Raw genomic sequence first — 24,456 nt, 5'->3', positions numbered from 1 at the left:
TTTTTTACAAGCAAAGATGTAGGCGAATAATGAGGTCATCGGTAATTTACCTACCCCTCGCTTCCAAGCTTTGTGTGATCATTTGACTCAAGAGTAGAATAATGAGGTCACTGGTAATTTACCTCCCTCTCTAAACTGATCAAAATCATCTCATCTTTTATTATCTTTTTTTTTCTAAACAAAGCTCTCAGGAATAATCTCTTCAACTTAAACAAGGGAGAGGAGTACCATTTTCTTTTGAAAATCTTACTTGTTAGGCATGAACAAAGAGTCAAGCTCTATGAACATCAATCTCCTTGATGAGATATAAGAAAAGTGCAGAAGTTACCTCAGGCTTTTATGGATTCTGTTGGAAATTTGGATGTCTCTGGTTTACTGGTCAGCCATTGGATTTTTTATTAGTCAGATTAGTGGATTCAATCTGCTGCATTAATCAACAAGGCAATACACTAAAGAGAAAAATCATAGTTCCCAATACAATTTTGAAAAATTTGACTCAATAAAAACAAAAATCGGTTTTGACACACTAAGAACAAAAACTATGTTAGTAGTTAGTACTAACCTCCCCAAGACTTAAACGACAGTGTCCCCAGTGTTTTCAAGTAAGAGGAAAGCTAAAAGAAACAAAAATGTATTGAAAATTGTAAGGAAAAGATGAACTGTTTTCGGGTTACCAGCTGGTGTCGACCGACACCATTTCAGTGTCGATCGACACTCATCACGAATGGTGTTTTGTTGGCCGAAACTCCTTGTTAGTTGCAGTTAGTTGTGTTGATGGATCAATCCTTAGATGATGATTTTGTTAAGAAACACTCAAACACAAGTTAAAATCAACATGATAGATAGACAATTCATGATTTCAAACAAATTTCAAACAAAAACTAACTCAATGTAAAAAGAAAAATGACTCAAAAGAAAAAAAAAAACCTAGAAGTGGGTTGCCTCCCACTAAGCGCTTGTTTTCAGTCATTAGCTTGACTGTGCAGCGGATCTGTCATCCAGCGGATCAGAACGTGGCAGTGAATGCCTCCCATAGCATGACCTCTTCATCCAAGGTGGTGTATAAGCAGTAGAAGAGTGAGGTCTACCAAGGACATGAGGAACAGGACCAGGACGTGATTTTGGGATGGGTTTGCTTCTTTAATATCCTGCAAAATCATCAACAGAAGAAACAAGCTCTCTACGATAATCTCGTGGCTTGGTTAACTGCAAAACAGTTTTTGTACCTTTGAAAGCCTTGTTAATGATAGGAGGTGGTTTAGGTGCAGAAGAGGTGTACCTTTGCCTTACCTGATGACTCTGGAGTGTGGAGTGGGGGGCTTTTTGTTTGGGAACAGCTTTATGACTTGGAGCATCAGTTGTGGACAAGTTCAGTTTCTGATGTGGAGGAGTGTCGACCGATGCTGATAGGGTGTCGGTCGACACCGAGCCTGTTGCTCGTGTAGCAGAAACTTTGCAGCTTATCTCAGCAATCTTCTCAACAGAAAATGTCTGTCCATCAATGGTAGGAGCTCTCCTCAGCTTATGCATCTCAAAGTTCATACTTAAACCCTCCACATTCAGTGTTATTTGTCCCTTCTGCACATCTATGACGACACCAACTGTAGCCAAGAAAGATCGTCCTAAGATGAGAGGATCTTTAGGCTCTTTATCATACTTCAGCACCACAAAGTCAGTGGGAATCATGAAGTTTCCAACCTTAATTGGAATATCCTCTAAGACACCTTCAGGAATTCTTTGTGATCTATCAGCTAAGATAAGAGATAATCTAGTTGGCTTGAATTATATCATCCCAAGTTTCACAGCAACAGAATGTGGCATCAAGTTAATACTAGAGCCTAGATCACAAAGTGAGTGAGCAAACCGTTATGCAAAGATAGAGCAATCAAGTACAAAGCTTCCAGGGTCTGGTAACTTCTCTGCAGTCCTACACTGAATCATTGCACTCACTTCCATAGAGACAACCACCTCTTGCTTCTTCCCTTTCTTTTTCTGTGAGGGCTGGTTCAAAAGAATTGCACTGACATCTTTGGTAAGTAGTGCTCCTTCCTCAGGGCTCAAACCATTGGATACCATTCTCCTCACATACCGCTTAAGTGGTGGTGAAAGCTTTACTGCATTAATCAAAGGCATCTCAATCATTACTTTATCCATCATTGTCTTGCATCTAGCTTCCTCAAGCTCCTGCTTGGACTTTCGTGGCTTAGGAAAATGGACTTTAGGCTTGTACACCCTCTCAACAGCTGCTGGAATTGGAGATTTTGTAGTTTTAGGTTCTGTCTGAGAGGGGTGTCGACCGACACCCAGGTGGTGTCGATCGACACCATCGTCTGAAGTAAAAAAATTGGCTGATTGCTCTCCCAGTTCTGCAGAAGCAATTTCTCTATCATCTTCATCTCTCACTGATATGGCATTGCAAGCATCCTTGGGGTTTGATTCAGTTCTTCCAGGAAAAAAACCCTCTTGCCTTTTAACAGACCCAACAGTCTAGGCAACCTGATTTTTCAGCTTCTTGACATGAATGTTCAAAGCATCAATCCTCCCAGTAAGCTCATTGTAGACATTATCAATCTTCCCATTGAATGTCACTGATAATTGTTCCTGACCTTGTAAAAGTTGCTCTAGCATAGCTTCCATTCTGCTTTCAGAAGAAGTCTATGGAGGAGGAGACTGATAAGAAGAGTTCCCATAGGTTCTAGTATGACCATTGTTTTGTTGCTGCTTTTGGTAATCTGGGTTAGGAGTGTAGCCTGAAGAGTTCCCACTGTAAGGCTTGTTACTTTGTCGATTACCGAATCTCTGACCTTGATACCCAGCTCCATACACATAGTTGACATTCTCCTTTGTATTCTCTGGCTCTGGCTCAAATGTCTCAACTTCAGCAGCAAATTGGACTGACTTCTTACCCACTAGAAGATTATGAACTGAATCCAGTTTGGCATCAACAGAAGCTAGCTGTTTTGAATCAAATCATCCATGTAATCTCTTCCTTTCAGTATCTGCTCTCTTAGTGCTATTGGTGGAAGCCAAATTCTCAATCAAAACTTCAGCATCTTCTCGGTATCTTGTCTTGAAGTTTCCATGGCTTGCAAAATCCAAAGCTAGTTGATATTCCCAGTCAATTCCTCTGAAAAAGATGCTTAGCAGTTGCACTCTTGAAAATCCATGGTGTGGACAGTCCCTTTGATAAGCCTTGAATCTCACCCAAACTGTCTTGAAAGCTTCATCTGGTCTTTGTTTGAAGGAGGACAATTTGACTCTCAGCTCATCTGACATTGCATCATCATAAAAGTAATTGAGGAAAGCCACATTTACTTGTTGCCAAGAGGTCAAAGAACGGGCTGGCAACTGTTTCAACCATTGCGATGCTTCTCCTGCAAGTGAATATGGGAAAAGCTTGCAGTAGATGTAGTCTTCAGTCACTCCATTGGCTTTGATACTAGTCACCAGGTCTTCAAAGTGCTCAATATGGTCCAGAGCCTTCTCATTTGGCAGGTTAGAGAAGGGTTTTTGTCCAACTAGCTGGAAGTATGCAGGCTTCAGCTCAAATTCATTCCTTGGGAATGGAGGTGGAACAATTGCAGTGCAGTTTTCATACATCAAATCAGCTTTGTTGAAGTCTGCAATAGTCCTGATCAGATCCCGGTTTGGATCCTGTCTTCGAACTGGGTTGTGGATGTGGTTGGCAGCTCCACGTCCGTCTGCTGGAAGGGGGTGTCGATCGATGCCAAGTTGGCGTCGATCGACACCATTAGCCTGCTCGTCGCCAACAGCTTCAACAATCACATTGCCTTCTACATCAAGCTTTTGGCCCTGCTCATTGCGCAAGTGAATTTTCTTGATCTCTCAAAGCACCATCCTCATCACAAACCAGAATGATTGTGTTAACCATTTTCAAAGATTTTGATGCTTTTCTGTTCTCACGCTCAAGTTTTCTCATCTCTTGGTTTGAAGATTCATAGTAGGATCAGTCTTGTTGTTGCTTGTGTGAGGTCTAGGAGGCATGCACCTGAAACACCAAAGAGAGGAAAAACAAAAACGTGTAAGTAGAAAATAAAAAGAAAAATTTAGACGAAATTAAAAACTCAAATTTAATGGTAGATCAAAGAGTCCCCGGCAACGGTGCCAAAATTTGATATGCTCAAATTAAACCCTAGAGCTACTCTCTCAAATTAAGAGGTCACTGTAATACTTAGGGGTCGAATTCCAAAATGGCTCTACATTACACAATAAATTATAGAGTTTTATGATTACGCTAAACAAGTTATTTTAAATAAAGAAAAGCAATGCAAAATATTAAATAAAACTGTTGTAAATTCAGAATATAAAAAAGCTAGGTACATGGAGTTTCTCAGGAAATTACAAAATATTAAATCAATAATTAAATAGGATTCAAACAATTAAAAATCAGATCTAGAACTCTAAATTCTTTTGTAAAATAAATCAATTCTCACTGCAAATATTATCTAAATTTAAAACCAGAAAATTCAAATCTCTTTGTAAAATTCTAGGTTAAAAATCACCTTTAAAAACAAGTTTAGATTGTTCACAAAATTACTAAATCAAATCTCTTTGCAAGAAGTAATTTTGCTTATCAAAAGGTTTTATCAGGAAAATCAATTATATTATCATATCAATTTATTTTCCTAGGTTATTAATTCTAGATGGCCAATCAAGGATTAATATGAAGAACAACCTATGATGAAGATCTAGAAAGATAATGAATCCTAAATAAACAGATCTAATAAATCATAAAATCCATGTGAAAAACCCTGAACCTAACAAGCAAACTACTCAGACATATTCAACGAAGAACAAAACATAATTCTGAATAATAAGCAATTGAGATTAAAAGAGTAAAGAGGGAGTTTATGAATTCTTCTCTCAAAGCAGTTCAGATCTCTCTCTCCCAAAAGCTCTCAAAATCTCACAGGGTTGCAGAAAATAAAACTTGCTAGAATAAAACTTAAGGGTTTTCTAAAACCTAAAAATACTATTAATATGTCCAAAAACACGTCAGGGACTTGTGTTGCAATTGTGGAAAAGTTTGGGCAGAATTGTAAAACTTCCAATTTTTGGCTCTCTCGTCGGTTTGGACTGGGTGTCGATTGATGCTCCTTCAGTGTCGATCGACATTGGTCAGTTGATCAGACTCCAAATTGACTTCTTTGATTAAATGCTACAAAACGATCCAAATTGCTCCATTTCGCTCCATCCATGCCAAAATCCTTGATAACTTGTAAAGACTCAAACACAACCTAGAAACAAATGAAAAAACTCAAAAAGCACACTTATATCATGGTTAAAAATCGTAAAAACCATGATATATCAATATATTAAATCACTAAAATTAACAAAAGAGTATATTAGCAAAATTAGTATTGAAATAGTAAATTAACAAAAAAAAAAATTAAAAACTTACCGCGGGTCATAATCTAGTTAATGTAATATACTAGCATTTATTATATGAGTACACATAATTAAAAAAAGAAAAAAATCAGACTTTAACTACTTTACCAAAATCAGATTTTGCCGATGTCGAGAGAGAAGAAGACCTTGGCGTAGAGCAAGCATATCGATTTTTCTTTTTCCTTTCAACCTTCAATTCATAGATTAAATAGATCACTTTGTTTCTCATTTTAATCTACTCAATTGATTTTTCTATTGAAACTAATTTCTTTCGCTTTGTACTCTTTTCCATATTTGGGGATTTTTCTCTCAATTTTCTTAGTTTCGTAGATTGCAGTTTTTTTTAATTCCGTGTACGCATATAAAATCATGTATATTATATTAATGTTTGAAAGCTGCCACTAGTTCAGTGGTAAAAATTCTCTCTTATGCATTCCTAGAACCCGAATTCGAGCCTTGATGATGTAGATTTTTTTTTTTTAAATAAGAATTTCAAAACGACGTCGTACATGTTATTAATGGCGTTAAAATTTTCTGTTAACCTTATAAACGGTGTGTTGATTTGGCAAGTCAACGAAAAGCCTGTTAATATTTTTGAAAGTCAACAATAATTGAGTGTTTATTTGGTTAGACCATAAATTCGTGTTTTTTTTGGCAAATTTGAAAAGTTTGGGTTTTTTTGGCTGAATTCTCGTATAATAATATAGCCAAAAAAATTATTTTAATCTTCATATTTTAACCGCTGTCCTTAACATATTTACTACAGATTAAATTTATGAATGTCTATAGCTTGGAACAAATTTTTTTTTTTAATCGACAAACTGATGAAGTTAAAATGTTTGTGTTGGTAAGAAATGAGACAACGGTTCACGTGGATTTTACCAAACTGATGAAGTTAAAATGTTTGTGTCGGTAAGTTTTAAAAGTTTGGTGGTTTAGAATTCAATTGCAAAACTTTTGTAGGGTTGGGTTGCAAATTGAAAACCAACGTACACTGAACAGCTGTTTTTAGTTCGGGGTCAGTCTGGTTAAAATCCAGTTCCGTGCATTAAAAAAATCCAGTTTTCCATCGAGCGAGTTTTGAAAACAAAGCAAGGAGCAGGGAATGAAGATATATTCACATTAAGTTCAAAAAGACTTCAAAAATCCAAATATTCAAATCTTTTTACACATGTTTCAACTTGTTTTCAATAACAACATCGAGAAGAAGAATCGTTTACTCGTACTCGAATTGTACCTCGACATGAATGTATTTCCTCATGAGTTGAACAATGGACCATGTGAATGTAGCCAGAATTTGACAATCTCCTTGTGTTTTGGTTTCTGAGACAACCCCATAAATGATCAGCTTCTTCAGATTCGGACATCTTCTCAGCAACTCCTCGACCCAGATTGAGAAAACATCATTGATCAAGGTCCATCCGAGCTCCAGCACAGTCACGTTCACCAACTGAGTCGTCCCTTGCAAACTGTAATGAGCAGCTCCATCTTTCAGGTCGTAGCTTAAAGAAAGATGGGTCAGTTGAGAGAAACCAGCAGCAATGGACTCAAGATCGATAATCTCATCGTCATCATCAAAGACCACATCCCACAGACGGAGTTTCCTAAGTTTCTGTGATCTTGAGATCATCTGGTAAAACTTTGGCCAAACCATCGTAAAGTGATTAACATCAACAACTTCAAGGCTTTCAGAAGTTTCCATGATATCAAGATGAATCACACTAACATCATCGAGCTTGAAATGCTTCAAAGTCCCGTTTCCTATAAGCTCAAAAAGCTCAAGAACACAGTCTTTCATATGCAAGAACTCAATACTATCAGCTTCCAAGATGAACTTATCCAAACTAATCCCATCGAAATAAACACTCTTCAGCGTCGGGCTACTAAGTTCAATCGTCACTTGAGCATCCGACATCGCAATCTCAAGACTCACAAGCTCCAAACTCTCAATCAACGGACAAGCACTAAGCAAAAGATTCAAATCCAAAGCCGAAATACTAACATAACTCAACGAAAGAGATCTCAAACAAGGAAACCTCTGAAAACTAGGTTCAACACCAGTAATCGAGTTATGAGCCAAAACCAAATCCTCAAGCTTTTGCCTCCCACAGATCTCAAGAATGTTAACATTAGGAGTGGTTCGAACGTTATAAGACAAACGACGCAACGTGTCCCTAGTATACATAAGCCAAGCCATAACAGTACCAGCCGAGAACTTGTTAGCATCGTCCATCACAATGGAGAGACCTTGTAACCCCGTGGTTTGGAAAATGGTTTGAGTTATAAGGATCTCGAGACGGTTGGTTGTTAGGTCTCGATAAAACGGCCAATCAGCGGAATTGAAAGTAAGGGACTGGAGGTGTTTACGATAAGCTTCACGCCATTTTCTACAGGTGGCGGAAGCAATCACCACGTCTCGAGCTCCACCGAGACGTGAGAGTATGTTTCCAATAACTTCTACAGGAAGATAGTCCATAACAACTCCAAAAACAAAAGGATCCCACAAGGCAGCTACAAAAGCAAGCAAGCAAGAAGATGAAATCTCTCGTTTCGATCAAACTACATTAAACAAACAAAATTACAAATAGATCCTTGTTTTAATGAAAGCATCGAAGTCTAGAGAATCAGGTTTGGGAGAGACGGAATCTGAATCAATTTTAATCGAAATTTTAACAGATATGATGAATGAAGCAACGGTCAAACATCTGTTTACCGATTTTGGTTCTTCGGTGTGAAGAGATTGACGGAGGACGACGGTGGATCTACGAGGAGGAGGAAGAGGAGATTGGAGGAGGAGGCGATCTGGTTTATTATAAGGAGAAGAAAACAGGAGAGGTGAAAAGTAAACGGCATCGTACTGAAAACAAAGCTTTAAATTATTTTTTTCAGGAAAATTGCTTTTTGCAATTTATTGTTAAAAAGTGACTTAAAAAAGAGGTGTATATTGAAATCATGATTTTGGAATTTATAGAATTTATGAAATTTAAAATTTTGATAGATTTTAGGGAAATTGATATGATTTATGAGAAAAATATTTTAAATCTCACATAAAACTATGAAATTTGGAATTCTGTATTTTTTAACTAAACAAATTCTCGAATCCCTAAAACTTATTAAAATCCAAATCCACAAACTGTTTTGAATAACAATGGATTTTAAAATAAATTTTTAAATCATCAGTTTAATAACAACGAATTTTAATAAACTTTTTAAAATTCATAATTGAATAACATAAGATTTGTAAATTTTATACAAATCACTTAGAATACATTTGTTTAACCAATTGGATTTTAAGAAATTTTCATTAAATTGATTCCAACAGTCCTATTTTGTTTTGTTTTAATTTGATATGGTTCGATCTGTGTAATTAATATCATAGTACCAATTTTATTTTAATTTTTCACCAAAAAAATGAAGGAGAAATCTCTTAAATATTATGTATAAAAATTCAAAGTTACTTGGATTGTGTATGGTATTAAAATTCAGTTTATTTCATGTAAACGACAACGGGAGATATTGTTAACATTCATATTTCATAATTTCAAATCCAAGACATAATGGTCATATTTTTATTTAATAGTTACGACGCTGGTACATCATCTGAAGATCATTGCAATGCTTGCAGGTCCAAGGAAGCAGGTAAGGGTCTAAACAATAAGAGTGGATGCGCCGGAAATTGCAGAGGTGACATCTTATGAGAAGCTCTTCCGGCTCAGTCAAGAAGCATTTGCTGCAACCTGAAGCTCGAGCCTGCAGACACAAAACAATAAACATAAGAAAGAAGAAGGCTGTAGTCAAGATCAAGAGCGCATATGCAGAAAATCAAGACTCTCTCAGAGTCAGGGAGATGGCAGTACCAGTGCATTGAAGCCTCGTCTTTCTTCTTCTTCAGGGAGTACTACAAGAGTGTTATTTGTTGAAGATAGGTCAGGGACTGTTTGTGAATATATCTTCTGGTCAGATGATCCAGCGTCTTCTATTTTTGTGATGGTGATGAAATTGGATTTGCATAATGGACATGTTGTCTTCTTCCTCTCTGAAACCTGCAGGTGTAATTTGATTATTGCGTTTGCATTAATTACACTAATCGGATTGTATGAGTGTTAATTTGAAAGGCGGAGAAGATAAACTCACCAAACGGTCTGCCCATTTCTGGATGCACGAATAACAAAACCTATGGCCGCAAGGGAGAATGCCTCTACTGGAACTGAACTCGGTCCAGCATATGATACAAGAAACCTGTGCAGGAGGAACCTTCTCAGTTCCTTCTGTCTCTTCTCTTCTTGAATCAGTTTTGTTGTAGTTTGACCCATCCTCTTGCAGTTTTCTCTCTGTACTATTTGATCTCGGACGTTTAAAAACAGCTGAATGACTCCAATTTTCAGACTCCTCTATTTCATCCACGTCCCAGTTTTGTGTTGCAGAGTCTCCAGGATGCCGAAGAGCTGATGTTTCTCCTGGTTCGAAAACACACTCCCTCACATTTTCATCATCAGGCTCTCTAGTATCCTGAGTCTTATTTCGGTTCTCGTCAGAATTGTCAAGCCAACTATTATCAGATTCAAGGTCGATAAGGTTGCTGCACAAGCGTTTCTGTACTAACCGCCTCTTTCCTTTCCCTGAAGATTCAGCCACGCCAGTGTTTTCCTTGTCTTCAAAAATATTACTCGGCCTCTTTGTTCTTAATCGCACTGACTGTCTGTTTGCTTCTGTAGTTTTCTAAAGACAGGAACTATCAAAGTTATTATATACCATACACAGAACAGTGATGCAATTCAAACATTCCACAATGACCACCTATTGCTAATCTTGGTAGCTATATCACAATATGAAACTAACCTAATGAGTATATATTATTACCCTGTCTCTCTCTTAAATCATACAGAAAACGAGTGTACTAATACTCAAATTCAATAAAACTAAACTGATAGATGGAAGATAAAGAATTAAAATCTGTCGAGCTCTAGATTTTGCTTGTATCTAATGCAAATAGATATGAAGAGAACGAGTATTACCTCTTTCAACAAGACAGAATCCATCCAAGTGGCAAGCTCAGAAGTGGATCCCCTCCTGCTTTCTTCACCATTATTAAAGTATTTATCAAAAGTTTCAGTAGCCCTCTTCACTTTCTTAGTGACTTTAGCTTCCCCTGAAACCGCGGGAAGTTCCATCATCAAAGGTCCAACCTCTTCCCCACTGAAAAATTAAGGCTTTATCAATCATCATTTAGTAAACCGAGAAGCTCACCTACACAAATTCATATACGGAAACAGAACAACAATAAGCAAAACCTTTCAAAGATATAAGGAGTCTCGGAAACTCGTCTCCCTTCCTTTACACATTCTTCCACCCATTGATGATTTACTACTACTACTGTATTGAACTTCTTTGCAAGATCATACTTTTTCCCCTCGAATCTCCAACATACCTACACAAATACACAATACAACAAAAAAGGGTATGTGACTTTGTTTCTACATAGTAGTTAAAATCTCATAAAAGACAGAGAAACAATCCACACGAACCAAATGCGTAATGGATCTTGACATTGCCCCAACATAACTTGCTCCAGAATGAGAGATAAGCTTGATGAGCTTGAACCTCTCAGATCCATGGTAACCACTCACAGTTGCGACCACATTTTCCATATCCTACAATAAACAAAAGCTACAAAAAATTGAAACTTTCGACATGAAACCAAAATTGGGAGTGCAACCCCAACATCGCCGAGAGAATCAAAACTAACATTTTTTGTATTAGACTAACCTAATGGGCCAGAATCGCGAAACCCTAAACTTAAATTACGGCAATTGTATCGAGAAATCAATATCCCTTTTACAGAAATCGAAATGGAACCCTAGAAATTAAAATTTTCTTAATTCGACTAGAATTGTATTACCTGGTCTAATTTGATACGAATCTGCTGCAATTATCTCTCTTGTCTTGGGAATTATGTCTCCTTCGTTTGCCTCAATATTTTACTCTTTCTCTATTCTGTGGTCTGTAAACAGTGGAAGCCAAATAGCTAAAAGGAGAGGCGAAAATTAGATGGGAGTCTGGCGGGAATTTAAAATATCAAATTTTTGAAGGAAAAAAAAAGTAATTTTTGATCGTTTCATAAATTTTTTTTTTTTTTTTCTAAACATGTAAATATCATTAGTAATAAATAAAGGTTTTACAAAAGGTAATATCTACACAACAACAGCTTAGGCAAAAAAATAAAACAAAACTGCTATAGAGTTACAAAGATTTGGGTTGTTAACAGATCCAAAGAAGCATTAAGTTTTGCCAATGCTTCCTTAGTCTTCTTGCTGTGATGATGTTACGTACCTCCCTGTCGAGTATCTTGAAGATGATGGACGGGGCGAGCTTGCAAGAGTTATGGAGAAGGTTGTTCCTTTGCCTCCAAATGTTATAGATAGCTGCATGTGCGACCACTTTGCGTAACAGAGCAGGGGCAAAGTTTGAAGATTGTCCGGTCCAAGAGAGGAGTTCGTTCCATGAACAGAATAGCCGTTGACGGGGGCACAGTCTGCTGAAGATCATCCTCCAAAGTTGGGCTGAGAACTCACACACGAGCATTAAGTAATCCCTTGACTCCGTCTCGATCGTACATAGACAACACTCAGACGATCTCATCTGTCCCCATGCTTTGATGGACCATGATTGGAATCTTCTAGTGATCTTGTCAAGCAGAGGCTCGTATTCCGCTATGTGAAGCTTTCTACACATTAGAGGGAGTCCAAGGTATCAGATTGGTAAGGAGCCTAGCGGGAAGCCATAGGAGGTAGCAACAGATGCTTCTGTTTGGTCTTGTCCCGCAAGAAATAGCTGACTGTTATCCTTATTGACTCTCAACCCCGACCAAGAAGCAAAGTCGTCTAAAGTTTCACAAATGCCATGTAGGGAGGAGCAACCACCATCGAAGAAGATCATAACGTCATCGGCGAACATGAGATGGGAGATGGTAAGATCAATAGCTTTGGGATGATAGTGAACATAACCACTGTCAAATCTAGATTGAAGTAACTTTGAGAAGACCTCCATTGCAAGAACGAACAGGTATGGTGAAAGAGGGTCTCCCTGTCTTAAACCTTGGGAGCTCTTAAAGAAACCTCCGCTGCAGCCATTTACTGCGACTGAGAAAGTTGTTGTGGATATGCACTGATGAATCCAGTTTATAAACTTTTTGGGGAAAGCGAGGGCGCGCAAGGCAGCTATTACAAAATCCCAACGTACAATGTCAAATGCTTTGCGCAGGTCGACCTTGAGCATTCCCCTGGGAGATATGTTTCTCCAGTTGTATCCGTGGACCATCTCCATTGCTAGAAGGACAATTTCAGCAAGTGACCTACCCTGAAGGAAAGCAGACTGCTCCGGAGATATGACAAGGGTAAGCAGCTTTTGAAGTCTTCCCGTAAGTAACTTTGCTATGACCTTATAAAGTGTGTTTAGACACGAGATAGGTCTAAAGTCAGCGGTTGTTGAGGCATTCAAGGTCTTCGGGATGAGGACAATAGTAGTCGCATTCCATTGCTTTAACAGACTTCCTGAGCTAAAGAACTCTTCAATGGCTTCGGTGACCTCAACACCAATGACGCTCCACGAGGCTTTGAAAAACTCTGCAGAGTAGCCATCAGGTCCGCACGATTTATTCCTTGGCAGGGAGAAAAATGCTTCCTTGACTTCCTCCTTTGTGAAAAGACGTTCTAAATCTTTGATTTGGAGAGGAGAGCAGCGATACGACAACAACAGGTTCATGTCATCCTGTTCGAGTTGGAAAGGACCTACCTCAGCTCCAAGAAGTTGCTCATAGTACTTCACACAATGGTCAGTGATCCCTTTTTGCGTTTCAATCTTCACTCCTTGACCGTCATACAAAGTATGAATCGTGTTTATAGCTTTCCTGGATTCTGCCATTCTGTGGAAATAGGCTGAGTTTCCATCACCTTCTGCGAACCATAGCACTCTAGATTTTTGTAGGAGAAAGCTCTCCTCAGCAGTGGAAAGAAGGCTCCACTTATGTTGTGCTTCCAATTCTAGTTCTGCGTTTGTAATGGAGGGGTCGGCTAGAGTGAGGTTTTGGTAGCTCAGAAGCAGTTCATGAACCTCCTTAGTCAACTAAACTCCTTGATCGGCTTTTTGAGGGCTTTCAGCTTCTTGGAAACTTTGTACATGGCAGAGCCAACAACATTAAGCGAATACCAACTATCACTAACCAAATTTAGGAAATCTGGATTCTGGACGAGGAAGTTGAAGAACCTAAAGGGTCCTTTCTTCTTTATCTTGTCCTTTTCCAGTACCACTGCGCAAGAGGCATGATCAGAAAAATCAGGTTCACCAAAAATCTCCAATGAGGATGGAAACTCTATACACCAACTTTCGTTGATCATATTACGGTCCAACTTCTTTGCCACTGGCCTAGTTTTGCTTTTATTCCACCAGGTAAACTTGTTCCCTTTGTACACCAGGTCCGACAACTCTGCAGAAAGCAAACAGGTTCGGAGGTTTCTTGTTCTGCGATCAACATTTGGAGATGTCAGCTGGGAGTGCTCCTGAGGATGAAGCGTTTGGTTAAAGTCTCCGAGTACAAGCCAAGGTCATACACCAACAACCTGAGAATCACCCAAATCAACAATCTCAGTCCATAGCTCGTTCCGTTTGTCCTCTTCATTCGCCGCGTAGACAATCGAGACGACAATCCATCTACATGAACCCGGTAGAAGAACCTCGCACGTAATCATTTGCAAGGATTTGGCAACAATCACAACCTGGACCGCAAGATCCCAGACAACCCAAATCTTCCCTAACTCAGAGAAGGCATAATTAGAATCCAGAGACCAGCCAGGAAGAAGCTTCGAAATGAACTTCGTTTCCTTTGGCTGCTTGACGTGTGTCTCTATTAGACCACCAAAAAGAGGCTTATTTGCCCTATACCACTTCTTAAATCCGCTCCGGTGAGATGCTATATTAAATCCCCGGACATTCCAACAAAAAATTTCCTTTGTACACATATTTAAAGAGAGAGATTGAGGCCCTTTCCCCTTAGGAGTTTCTGCTTCCGCTTAGAAAGCATTTTGATAAACTTTTCCTCCTCCGAGTCCGATGAAGGGATGTCAGAAGAGGCCGCAGATACCGTTTCCTCTGATGGAACAGGTTGAGTCGCGGCAGATGAACTGGCAACAATGGGCTTGTAAGATGTCCCCGCAACCAAACTCTGAGCAGGCGGCCCATTAGACACCACTACCAGATCTTTTGTTTGACGCATGACGGTGTTGACAACGCAAGCATGTGATTGTAAGCTAGGCTCTGTCGGAGCTGGTTTTATCTGCCAGCGCTGTTCTATGCCACTCTGTTCTGTCTGAATACGAGAGTCGGGAGTCTTTGATCTCTTCCTTCGCTGTTTCCGTCGCTGCTTCGAAGGTGCAGATTTGGATTTCGGGCAAGCTGTAGTGGTGTGGGATGAAGAGGAGCAGGATGTACATGTGATTGGCGCTAACCTGCAGTGTTTGATGTTGTGTCCAATTTCTTTGCAATGAGTACACACTGGCGGCATCCAAGGGCTAGAGACCAGTATCCTACTGATTTGGCCGGATTCAAACTGCACGTTTACAGCTTCCGGTAGCGGTTTCCTCGGATCAATGACAATGAGCACCTTAGTCACGTCCAGGTTGGTTTTGTTTGCTGTTGCGGGATGGAGACTCTTAGGATCTCCCACGAGGCTGGCAATGCGTTGCAGACCTTCCTCATGGAAGAACTGCAGCGGCACATCCCTCAATTCAATCTAAATTGGGGCATAGGATAGTTTGGGTTTCTCAGGGGTGAACCCTGGTTCCCACTTAGCAACGAACATGGTTTGACCCTCGATCTGCCACAATCTTTGGGTTAGAACTCGATGCCGGGTGTGGGAGTTAGGAATCCTGAACAGGTAGGCGTTTCCTTCCAACTTCGAGACAGTGATGTCTCTGTAATTTCTGCTCCAGATACCATTTGCAATGTTGTGGATGGTCCCTTGAGAGGGTGGATCAGAATAGAACTGACCAAGAATGAAGAAGTCCCAAGTGCGTATGTTCCTCTCGATGACTTCGTTAGGGATGCTAACACATAATTCTCCAGACGGGAGAGTGAAGCCATCGTCTGTCTTGGAGAGGCGTTTTGAAGATCCCTTCACCCGATCAACCCAGAGCTCAGAAACCGCAGTAGCAGGTTTAGGAGGAGTCTTTGTAGCTGTATCGGTGGTGACAGGAGGGTTTTGCTGACCCGGAATGGCCAAGACAGTCGCAGGGATCGTCAATTGGGCATTATTTATAGAAGGCGACTCATGGTCCAGTGTTACTGTTGACTCAACACCGGAGACGGGAGTCTCAACAGTGGAGGCAGGCAGAGGATTTGCCGCTGGGCTTGAATCTGGGATTGGCGCAGTTCCCAAGGTAGCTCTCGATTTCAGATCTAAGCCGAAGGGAGGGTGTGGGACGGGGGATTCCGCGCAGGATATCATAACAGATCCCTCAGAGTGTCCACCGCCATCAATGCCCCCGCCAGAGGAGTTACTTACTCGCAGCCTACCGGAGAGGGAAGATGAAGCGTGGGCGTAGACGGTGGCAAACTTAGATGAGTCAGGAACGGCTCCCCTAAAAGGTTTCCTTTTTTTCTTTGTCATCCAGGAAAGAAATTTCCGACAACCAGTGTGAGGCCGGCGTCGGGGACCAAGGAAAGAGGGAGAGAGAGATTCTAGAGAGAGATCAAAAATCCATAAGATATAACGTCGTTTGTGAAGCTATTTCATAAATTCTTAGGTGTGCATAATTTTGTCAGCCTCCACCATTTATAAATTTAGATATGCATAATTCTGTTGTAATCATAAATATTGTTAGAAATTATCATACAATTTTTCGAGTATAAAATTCGAATTATTGCGACGGTTGGGACGAATAAATCTGTTTGTCAATTGGACCGTTTTTATTTAATCATTATAAGGTTGAGAGTCTTGAGACTAATAAATCTGTTTGTTTTGAGACCACTGCATCCAAATAAAGCAATAGTGTGTACTTCGTGTTTCATTCAGAATAAAGTATGGATGCAGTGGTCTCAAATAAATCTGTTTGTTTTGAGACCACTGCATCCAAATAAAGCAATAGTGTGTAAACTCTTTTATCTGACTGAAAGATATAGACAAGAGAATTGGTGAAAGAACGAACAAAAAATGTATCTTCTTTGTTCCGATTTTTACATCTCTTTAGTATCACAATCAAACGTCACCAAAACTTGAAGAAAACAGATAATAGCACTCAAAAGTTCACCACTGTACCAACTTCTCTTTACCCATAAATTATCCAGACCGGCAACAATTCCAGTCTGGTGAGTTATTATATATTATGTACTGATGGCTTCATCTGCGACTAGGGTTTCCGTGTGCACCGGCTGTTGCAGCTGACCCGTACGGAGTATTGTTGGATGGTCCAGGTGGAAATGGAGCGCCGTATGGTCCTGTGGGTAACCTTGTTGTTGGATCATATGAACCAGGAGGGGGGCCTCTTGGGAAGTTGTAACCGGGTCTTGGAGGGTAGTACCCTGGCTGAGTTACTCCTGGATAAGGGTATTGAGATGCAGCAACAACTGGATTTGGTCCAGTTGCGTTACCAGCAACTGGTTGAGGAATATATCCCTGCAAAAGTAACAAAACATATATAGCTCAAGCACATGTAGATCTTCTCCTAGGCAGGTCAATAAAGTGGAAAGTTTTGATAGAATCTAGAGCCCCATCCTTCTAGTTATACTGTCGTAAAAATTTTGAGTCCCTAAGTGTTAAATTTGGAAAAATACAGTGGATTCTCAATGCGCGAGTGCACCTGATGACCATAAGCATCGTCATAGTAACCGTTTCCACTCTGATGCCCAGAAGCGTCCATTTCAGCATTTATGTTGCTACCATACGGGCCACCTTCATTTGATTGACAGATACAAATCTTAAAATACTGAAAAAGTTTGTGGACCAAAAAAAGCTAAATAGAATAGAAACTAAATGAATAGCTTAATACCGGCTCTTCTGTCTGAATTTGCACTGTTCATTAACTGTGCTTGAAGTTTTTCTACTTCCCTAGCCATAGTCATGTAGTTCTTCTCCATTGCCTGAAGTGACTCGAGATGGTCGTTGTAAAATTTCTTCTCATAATCATATGTTGCCCTGCAGAATCAGATGAAATAAAATTCATCCCACAGTTCATAAGAGGAAGATACAATGGCTGAAAAACTCAATAGCTATAGAAAGAGTGTCAAGGGCCTGGGATATTAGAAACTTCCATTCCTATAATCCTAAGCGTTACTTTTCAAATTCTACAACCATATTAAATACCTGCACTGCTGGTACTCCTGTCTTAAACTCTCAAGTTCAGACATCAGAGCAGGTATCTGCTGAACATCTGAACTAGCTTTCTGAAGTTCCTGAGTCAACTGATGCACTTTAGACATAAGCTCCTCCCTAGCCACAACCAATCTACGTGCCTCAGCATGTGCTTGTTGCAACTCCGACTTCACAGCCTCAGACTTCTGAAGCTCAGTCTCCATTTTCGCAACTTTCTCAGCAAGACCCCTCATCCGTTGCTCTCTCTCGGACTTCATCGACCCAATTTGCCCTTGCAACATCTGCAATTCGTGCTGCGCTGCAACTAGCTCCTGTCTTAAACTACCATGAGTTGCACCAAGTCTCTGATTCTCTATAGCAAGCCTCTGCAGTTCCCCGTGTTGTGCCACGAATTTTTGCTCCATAACTTCATGTGGTGGCAACATGTTGTAAGAAGGATACACACCCTGAGCAGCTGAAGGCGGCGGCATAGCACCGTGACCAACAAAAGCCTCCGGATGCGCAATACTGCCGGGACCTGGAGGTAGAGGACGCCTCATATGATGAGATGGATGGATTCTTCCGTTGCTTTCCATCAAATCAAAAGCTTCAAAGTCCTTTATCTGTAAAATCAAAGCACGTAACTAGAAACATTCAAATCAAACTTATTCAGAGGCGAACAGAACAATCATCGGAATTAGGGTTTTTAACATCACCAAAATCAACTACGAAGCAATGATTTAAGATCCTGACTAATCCCGATTAAATCCTGAAAAGGTTTTGGTTTAAAGATTCTATTCAATAGAACGAGATCGAGTCGTACCTTGGAATGGAGTAAGAGGGGGATCGGAGAAGCTTACTGGGATTATTTGATTGAGTTTGCGAAAGAAGCGAGGAAGACTAGTAGCAAACGACGACGGCGAAGTTGTTGTTATTTTTAACCGGCGTGAATTTTTTTATTTTTATATTTTAGTTCCAGGGGATTTTATTTATTTTATATACTAGTGTTAATAGTTTTTTTCTTTTTTTAAGTACTACTGTATTAAATTTTAGCAAAATTTCTCAAAATACAATATTTTATTGTTTCAAAAAAATTACAACAAAAATTTTATTTTTTGAAACTACTATAAAGATTTTATTTTTCCAAAGTACCCCAATTAAAATTTTAAGGTGTAAAACATATTTTTTTTAGTTTTGGTATTTATAATAAGTGTCCTAAATTTAAAATATATATATATTTATAACCTAATAATTTTTTTTAATTATATAAACCAAACAAAAAACAAAATAGTAGAGCGGGTATTAGTTGGACTTTGCATGATTCAAGTGGGAGATATATTTTTAAGGGTTTTGCATCAATTGATTTCCCTAAGTTAGTTTAGTTTAGATATATATTGGAAGCAGAAGCCATTGCCCTAAGAGAACCTCTCCACAAAATTAGGAAATTGAATTATCGAAATGTTACTTCCTGTGGAGATTCATCACCACTATATATTTGATGAAAAGTTGAAAACCGCTTAAAAAGGCTATTATTCCTCTAGAACTTCAGAGCTATCTAAAAGACATACATGCCTTGGCCGCCAAAAAGACTCATACAACTTTAAGTTCATCGGTAGACAAGCGATTAAGCGAAGCATTGCTTTTGGATTTAGGAATAACGGTTCCGGCCAAAGATGGAGTTATGAGAAATTGCAAATATTTTAGTAATGATCAGTATCATAGATACAATGGGACTAGCCTATGCTATGGTTGTAACGGTAACGGTATTTGTGTGGTCGAACGGTTTGAACATCTAACTGCTTCCTCGTTGTTGGTTTTTTTGCACTTTTCGTGAAAAATGGTTGTGTTAAAACTATCAAAGTTTTGTCGTTTTCGTAAGGGTGGATTATTTTCTTTTTGGGTTTGATTGGTAACACGTACTTCTGCGATATACCTATACTGCTTTGATATTCTCACCTTTTTCGTATCGTCCGCTTAGGTGATTACTGCTTACTTTCTCTGCTAAAGAACATTTACCATACGACTTTGCTATAATACTACAAGAAAGTTGAATCAAATGAAGCGTTTTTGGAACGTATGGCGCAATATGTGCCACAACACCAGTAAGAGACGCAGGTGCTTCTATCAATGGAGTTTTGCGACTATGATTTGGAGACTATCAAATCTTTACAATCTCCCACAATAGTCCCACACTAGTGGTTCACAAAGCACATGCGGATGTTCACGAATGGCTGCATGAACACTAGATCACCAAGAAGAAATGATTCACAAGAAGTTACACAAACCGACAAGTGACGACTCAATCTTGAAGCGTCCCATGAAACCATACATCAAATGCAACTACTGATCGAATATAGAATATTTGGTCCTAAAAACTCTGTTCTCAACTTAGTCAATACAAGTTAGATATTTTCTGCAACATTTTAGGAAGAACTTTGTAGTTAGTCCATATCTCGAAATTTTTCTTCTCTTTTCAATCTCTTCTGCTGTTCTTTCGTATTTTCTTCAGCTCTTTTAGCTTTTCTTATTCTTCCTTCTTTCAATGGCTGTCCCTAATGAGCGTGCATTTGGTGTCACCAACATCAAATCACACATTCCGTTAATTCTTGACATGGATGATCACAACTATGATGCCTGGAGAGAACTCTTCCTCACTCATTGCCTAACCTTTGATGTCTTAGGACATGTTGATGGCACCTCTACTCCGGCGAATGCAAATGATCAAACGTGGCTGAAACGTGATGGACTGGTCAAGCTGTGGATCTATGGAACTCTTGCCCCACTGCTCTTCAAGTCATCGTTCAAGACCGGTGGCACTGCTCGTGATAATTGGCTCCGCATCGAGAACCAATTCCGCAACAACAAAGATGCGAGGGCTATGAAGATCGACAATGAGCTACAAACCTTGGAGATTGGTGACCAATCCATTCAAGCATATTGTCAATCACTCAAGTCATTGGCATACCTACTCTCCAACCTGGATGCTCCAGTCAATGATCGTAATCTCGTGATGTATATGTTGAATGGACTCAATGAGAAATTTGATAACATCATCAATGTTATCAAACACCATAAGCCTTTTCCATCCTTTGATGATGCCAAGTCCATGCTTGAAGATGAAGAGGTTCGCTTAAAGAAGGCTCACAAGACTGTTGCTGCTCATTCGGCTCATGCTTCCTCCCGTAAAGCGTTGGTCATGACACATAACACTCATCAGAGTCAATCAAATCACACCGCATAGCAGAGGAACAATTGTCAAGGGCGTCGCAACAATCATTTCAACAACAAAGGTCGCAACGCTTTTCACCCACAAAACAATGTTCCTTTCCAACAGCAGCGACATCAGTTTCCAACTTGGGGAAACTATTGGCCAAGTCCATACAACCCTTGGCCGAATCCTCAGTTTGCACCGTGAGGACAGTATCCTTCAAATTTCCAGAACCGTGGCTTGCTAGGACCAGGACCTAAACCAGCTGGGGCGAACAATGCTGAAGCACACGCTGCAGAACTGCAACCAACACGAGACTTTGCGGAAGTGTTCAACACTATGACTCTCACAGAGCCATCTGCAGGAGACTGGTACATGGACACATGAGCTACGACACATTTGGCTTCCTCACCAGGTACACTCCACTCTGTTTTTAACTTGAACAACACTAAATCAGTCATTGTTGGGAACAGTTCTTCTATTCCTGTCTCTCTTTTTGCCCACACATTCCTTCCGTCTAATTCTCCTCCTTTTAAACTCCAAAATATCCTTATTACCTCAAGTATTATCAAGAATCTGATCTCAGTATGAAAGTTCACAAAAGATAATGCTTGTTTTGTCGAACTTGATCCATTTGGTTTTCTTGTGAAGGATCTTCTCACAAGGACGCCTCTGCTCCGCAGTGACAGTACTGGAGACCTTTATCCCTATCAACCTTCCATCAATAAAACAAGTTCTGAATCTACTTGTCTAGCAGTTTCTCCATCCCTATGGCACATGAGGCTCAGACACACCAATACCGAGACTTTAAAATATTTGCTTTCTTCTAATAATCTTCTTTGTAATAAGACTAGCTTACCATCATCATGTAATGCTTGTCAATTGGGGAAACATGTTAAACTTCTTTTTCATAAATCAAATTCTGTTACCACAAAACCTTTTGAGTTCATTCACTTTGATGTTTGGACATCTCCTGTTCCAAGTATCAGTGATCTTCGATACTATGTCATATTTCTTGATGATTTTTCACATTTTCCGTGGGTGTATCCCATACGTCGAAAGAGTGAAGTATTCACAAAGTTTCTCCACTTTTCGTCTTATGTGAAAACACAATTCGATGCATCCATTCAATCCTTTCAATGTGATAATGGGGGTGAATACCCTAATACTTCCTTCACAAATCATTTTGATACTAATGGTATTAAAGTTCGTTTTTCTTGTCCATACACTTCCCAACAAAATGGCAAGTCAGAACGGATGATACGAACAATAAAGAATACTATTAGAACTCTTCTCTTTCAAGCTCATCTCTCACTTTCCTTCTGGCTGAAGCTCTACATACAGCTGCTCACTTGTTGAACATCCTCCCTAGCTCTTCTACTGGTCTTCAAACTCCTTTCTCTGTTCTGTTCAACAAAGCACCAAAATATGATCATCTAAGAGTATGTGGTTGCTTATGTTATCCGCACTTAAACAATTCAACCATACACAAAATCTCTCCTAGATCTACTGCTTGTATATTTCTAGGTTATCCCCTTCAACATCGAGGATATAGATGTCTTGATATTCAAACAAATAAAATTGTTATATCAAGGCATGTTATCTTTGATGAAAACATTTTCCTAGCAAAAGCAGAGATGTCTCGAAACCATACTGCTTACGATTTTCTAAAGCAGATTGATGAGCCTTCAGCCATGTTCAAAGATATCCTACAATCACCTATCTCCCAAACACCACCTCCACAATCTATTGATCCTGCTATCTCTCAAGCTCAACCCTCTCTTGCAGTCTCGGTTCCGGTTCAGAATCCTCCTAGTCATTCAATGACTACTAGAAGTAAAGCCGGAACTCGAAAAACAAAACAACCTCTCTCCCTCCTCACTACGACAACTATATCACCACTTCCAAAATCTCACAAACATGCTTTATCAGATCCTAACTGAAACCCTGCAGTGACTGATGAATATGATGCTCAAATTAAGAATACGACCTGGAATTTGGTACCTCCACCAAGAGAAGCAAACATTGTTAACTCTATGTGGTTGTTTAAGCATAAATATGATGCAGATGACAATTTAGCCAGGTACAAAGCTCGATTAGTGGCTAATGGCAAAACACAAGAAGAAGGGGTCGATTACTTTGAAACGTTTGCCCTAGTGGTTAAACCTATAACAATTCGTGATGTACTTCATGTAGCAGTCGCGAAAGGATGGGGAACTAAACAACTAGATGTGAAAAATGCTTTCTTGCATGGAGACCTTGAAGAAACTATATATATGCATCAACCTTCGGGATTTGTTGACAAACAAACTCCTCATTATGTTTGCAAGTTGAACAAGGCTATCTATGGTCTCAAACAAGCTTCAAGGGCTTGGAATGCCAGATTTAAAGGGTTTGTGTCGAAGCTAGGATTCAGTATGAGCAAGAGTGATAATTCTCTGTTTGTGTTCAAGCAAGGTAACGATATGGCTTATCTCCTTTTATATGTCAACGACATTATTCTTACAGCATCGCGACAGTCGCTCATTGAGAAGCTCACCAATGCACTGAAGAGTGAATTCCCAATCACAGATGGAGGTCGCTTAAGTTACTTTCTAGGTGTAAAAGCAGAGTACAACAAGGCGGGGATTCTCCTTTCTCAGTCGCATTACACAAAGCAGATCAAAGCCAAAGCTAAAATGCAAGACTCCAAGCCTATTAATACTCCGGTTGATGTCAACTCAAAGCTCACGGGTGAATCTGGAGAGATAATCTCGTATCCCACAAAATATCGAAGCTTAGCAGGTGCTCTGCAGTATCTTACGTTTACAAGGCCTGACATCACTTATGACGTTCAACAAGTTTGCCTGTTATGCATGATCCAAGGGTACCACATTTTCAAGCCTTAAAATGAATCATTCGCTATCTTCAAGGCACCATCGACCATGGTCTTCAACTGTTTCGCGGTCGTATAGGCTCCCTCACTGCTTATACTGACTCAGATTGGACAGGCTGCTCGGACACTAGACGCTCTACCTCAGGATATTGTGTCTATTTCAGGGAGAATTTAATCTCATGGTCATCAAAACGTCAACAAACAGTGTCACGTTCTGGTGAATCAGAGTACAAAGGGGTAGCTAACATTGTCGTTGAAACTTGTTGGATACGAAATCTTCTCCTTGAAATGCATATACCAATTCGGACAGCAACGTTGGTTTATTGCGATAATGTAAGTGCAGTCTATCTCTCTAACAATCCTGTTCAACATCAAAGGACTAAACATATAGAGATAGACCTGCATTTTGTTCGTGAGAAAATGGCTCTGGGTCAGGTGAAAGTTATGCATGTTCCTTCTTCACTGCAGTTTGCCGACATATTCACTAAGGGCCTTCCAACTATGCTGTTCAATGATTTCCGGTCCAGTTTAACCGTCCGGGTGATCGAATATAGAATATTTGGTCTTCAAAACTCTGTTCTCAACTTAATCAATACAAGTTAGATATTTTCTACAACATTTTAG

General features: G+C 39.6%; 5 protein-coding genes and 1 pseudogene across 11 annotated transcripts; 1 reads left to right on the top strand and 5 right to left on the bottom strand.

Annotated features, from left to right (window-relative positions):
• Positions 1–6,505: 6,505 nt before the first annotated feature.
• On the bottom strand, positions 6,506–8,257 carry LOC104750514 (F-box/LRR-repeat protein At1g67190 pseudogene; annotated as a pseudogene). 2 transcript variants are annotated; one of them, XR_015585277.1, is made up of 2 exons: positions 8,123–8,257; positions 6,506–7,920 (listed from the first exon to the last, which is right to left on the bottom strand). The product of XR_015585277.1 is annotated as an F-box/LRR-repeat protein At1g67190 pseudogene, transcript variant X1 (transcript). The 2 variants fall into 2 exon arrangements; XR_015585278.1 differs by having other exon boundaries at positions 6,506–7,968; positions 8,123–8,246.
• Positions 8,258–8,821: 564 nt separating this feature from the next.
• Positions 8,822–11,663, bottom strand: LOC104750513 (uncharacterized). Of its 3 annotated transcripts, none has more exons than XM_010472313.3 (7): positions 11,309–11,663; positions 10,935–11,060; positions 10,701–10,837; positions 10,425–10,605; positions 9,544–10,128; positions 9,267–9,452; positions 8,822–9,159 (listed from the first exon to the last, which is right to left on the bottom strand). In XM_010472313.3, the coding sequence occupies exons 2-7, from the start codon at positions 11,055–11,057 to the stop codon at positions 8,983–8,985; spliced, it is 1,389 nt and encodes a 462-aa protein (XP_010470615.1). In that variant the 5' UTR covers positions 11,058–11,060; positions 11,309–11,663; the 3' UTR covers positions 8,822–8,982. The 3 variants fall into 3 exon arrangements, with proteins under 3 accessions (XP_010470615.1, XP_087349378.1, XP_087349379.1); XM_087493252.1 differs by having other exon boundaries at positions 10,935–11,076; positions 11,309–11,448; XM_087493253.1 differs by having other exon boundaries at positions 11,176–11,334.
• A 4-nt stretch (positions 11,664–11,667) lies between these two features.
• On the bottom strand, positions 11,668–12,141 carry LOC147925664 (uncharacterized). The gene has a single exon (XM_087492713.1). It carries the CDS (start codon positions 12,139–12,141, stop codon positions 11,668–11,670), a length of 474 nt encoding a protein of 157 aa, XP_087348839.1.
• A 1,385-nt stretch (positions 12,142–13,526) lies between these two features.
• Positions 13,527–14,423, bottom strand: LOC147925663 (uncharacterized). Its single transcript, XM_087492712.1, has 2 exons — positions 14,025–14,423; positions 13,527–13,964 (listed from the first exon to the last, which is right to left on the bottom strand). Exons 1-2 carry the CDS (start codon positions 14,421–14,423, stop codon positions 13,527–13,529), a joined length of 837 nt encoding a protein of 278 aa, XP_087348838.1.
• A 2,167-nt stretch (positions 14,424–16,590) lies between these two features.
• Positions 16,591–18,719, bottom strand: LOC104750512 (protein FLX-like 2). 3 transcript variants are annotated; one of them, XM_019237546.2, is made up of 5 exons: positions 18,573–18,719; positions 17,762–18,372; positions 17,448–17,593; positions 17,259–17,350; positions 16,591–17,074 (listed from the first exon to the last, which is right to left on the bottom strand). In XM_019237546.2, exons 2-5 carry the CDS (start codon positions 18,343–18,345, stop codon positions 16,799–16,801), a joined length of 1,098 nt encoding a protein of 365 aa, XP_019093091.2. In that variant the 5' UTR covers positions 18,346–18,372; positions 18,573–18,719; the 3' UTR covers positions 16,591–16,798. The 3 variants fall into 3 exon arrangements, with proteins under 3 accessions (XP_019093091.2, XP_019093090.2, XP_087349377.1); XM_019237545.2 differs by having other exon boundaries at positions 17,233–17,350; positions 18,573–18,718; XM_087493251.1 differs by having other exon boundaries at positions 17,762–18,518; positions 18,610–18,677.
• Positions 18,720–20,291: 1,572 nt separating this feature from the next.
• On the top strand, positions 20,292–20,990 carry LOC104753651 (uncharacterized). The gene has a single exon (XM_010475872.2). It carries the CDS (start codon positions 20,292–20,294, stop codon positions 20,988–20,990), a length of 699 nt encoding a protein of 232 aa, XP_010474174.2.
• Positions 20,991–24,456: the final 3,466 nt, after the last annotated feature.

The sequence above is a fragment of the Camelina sativa genome, chromosome 16, assembly GCF_030686135.1.
Source record: "Camelina sativa cultivar CO46 ecotype springtype chromosome 16, ASM3068613v1".
In the NCBI taxonomy this organism is placed as follows: Eukaryota; Viridiplantae; Streptophyta; class Magnoliopsida; order Brassicales; family Brassicaceae; genus Camelina; species Camelina sativa.
This window is presented reverse-complemented; position numbering and strand designations above follow the sequence as displayed.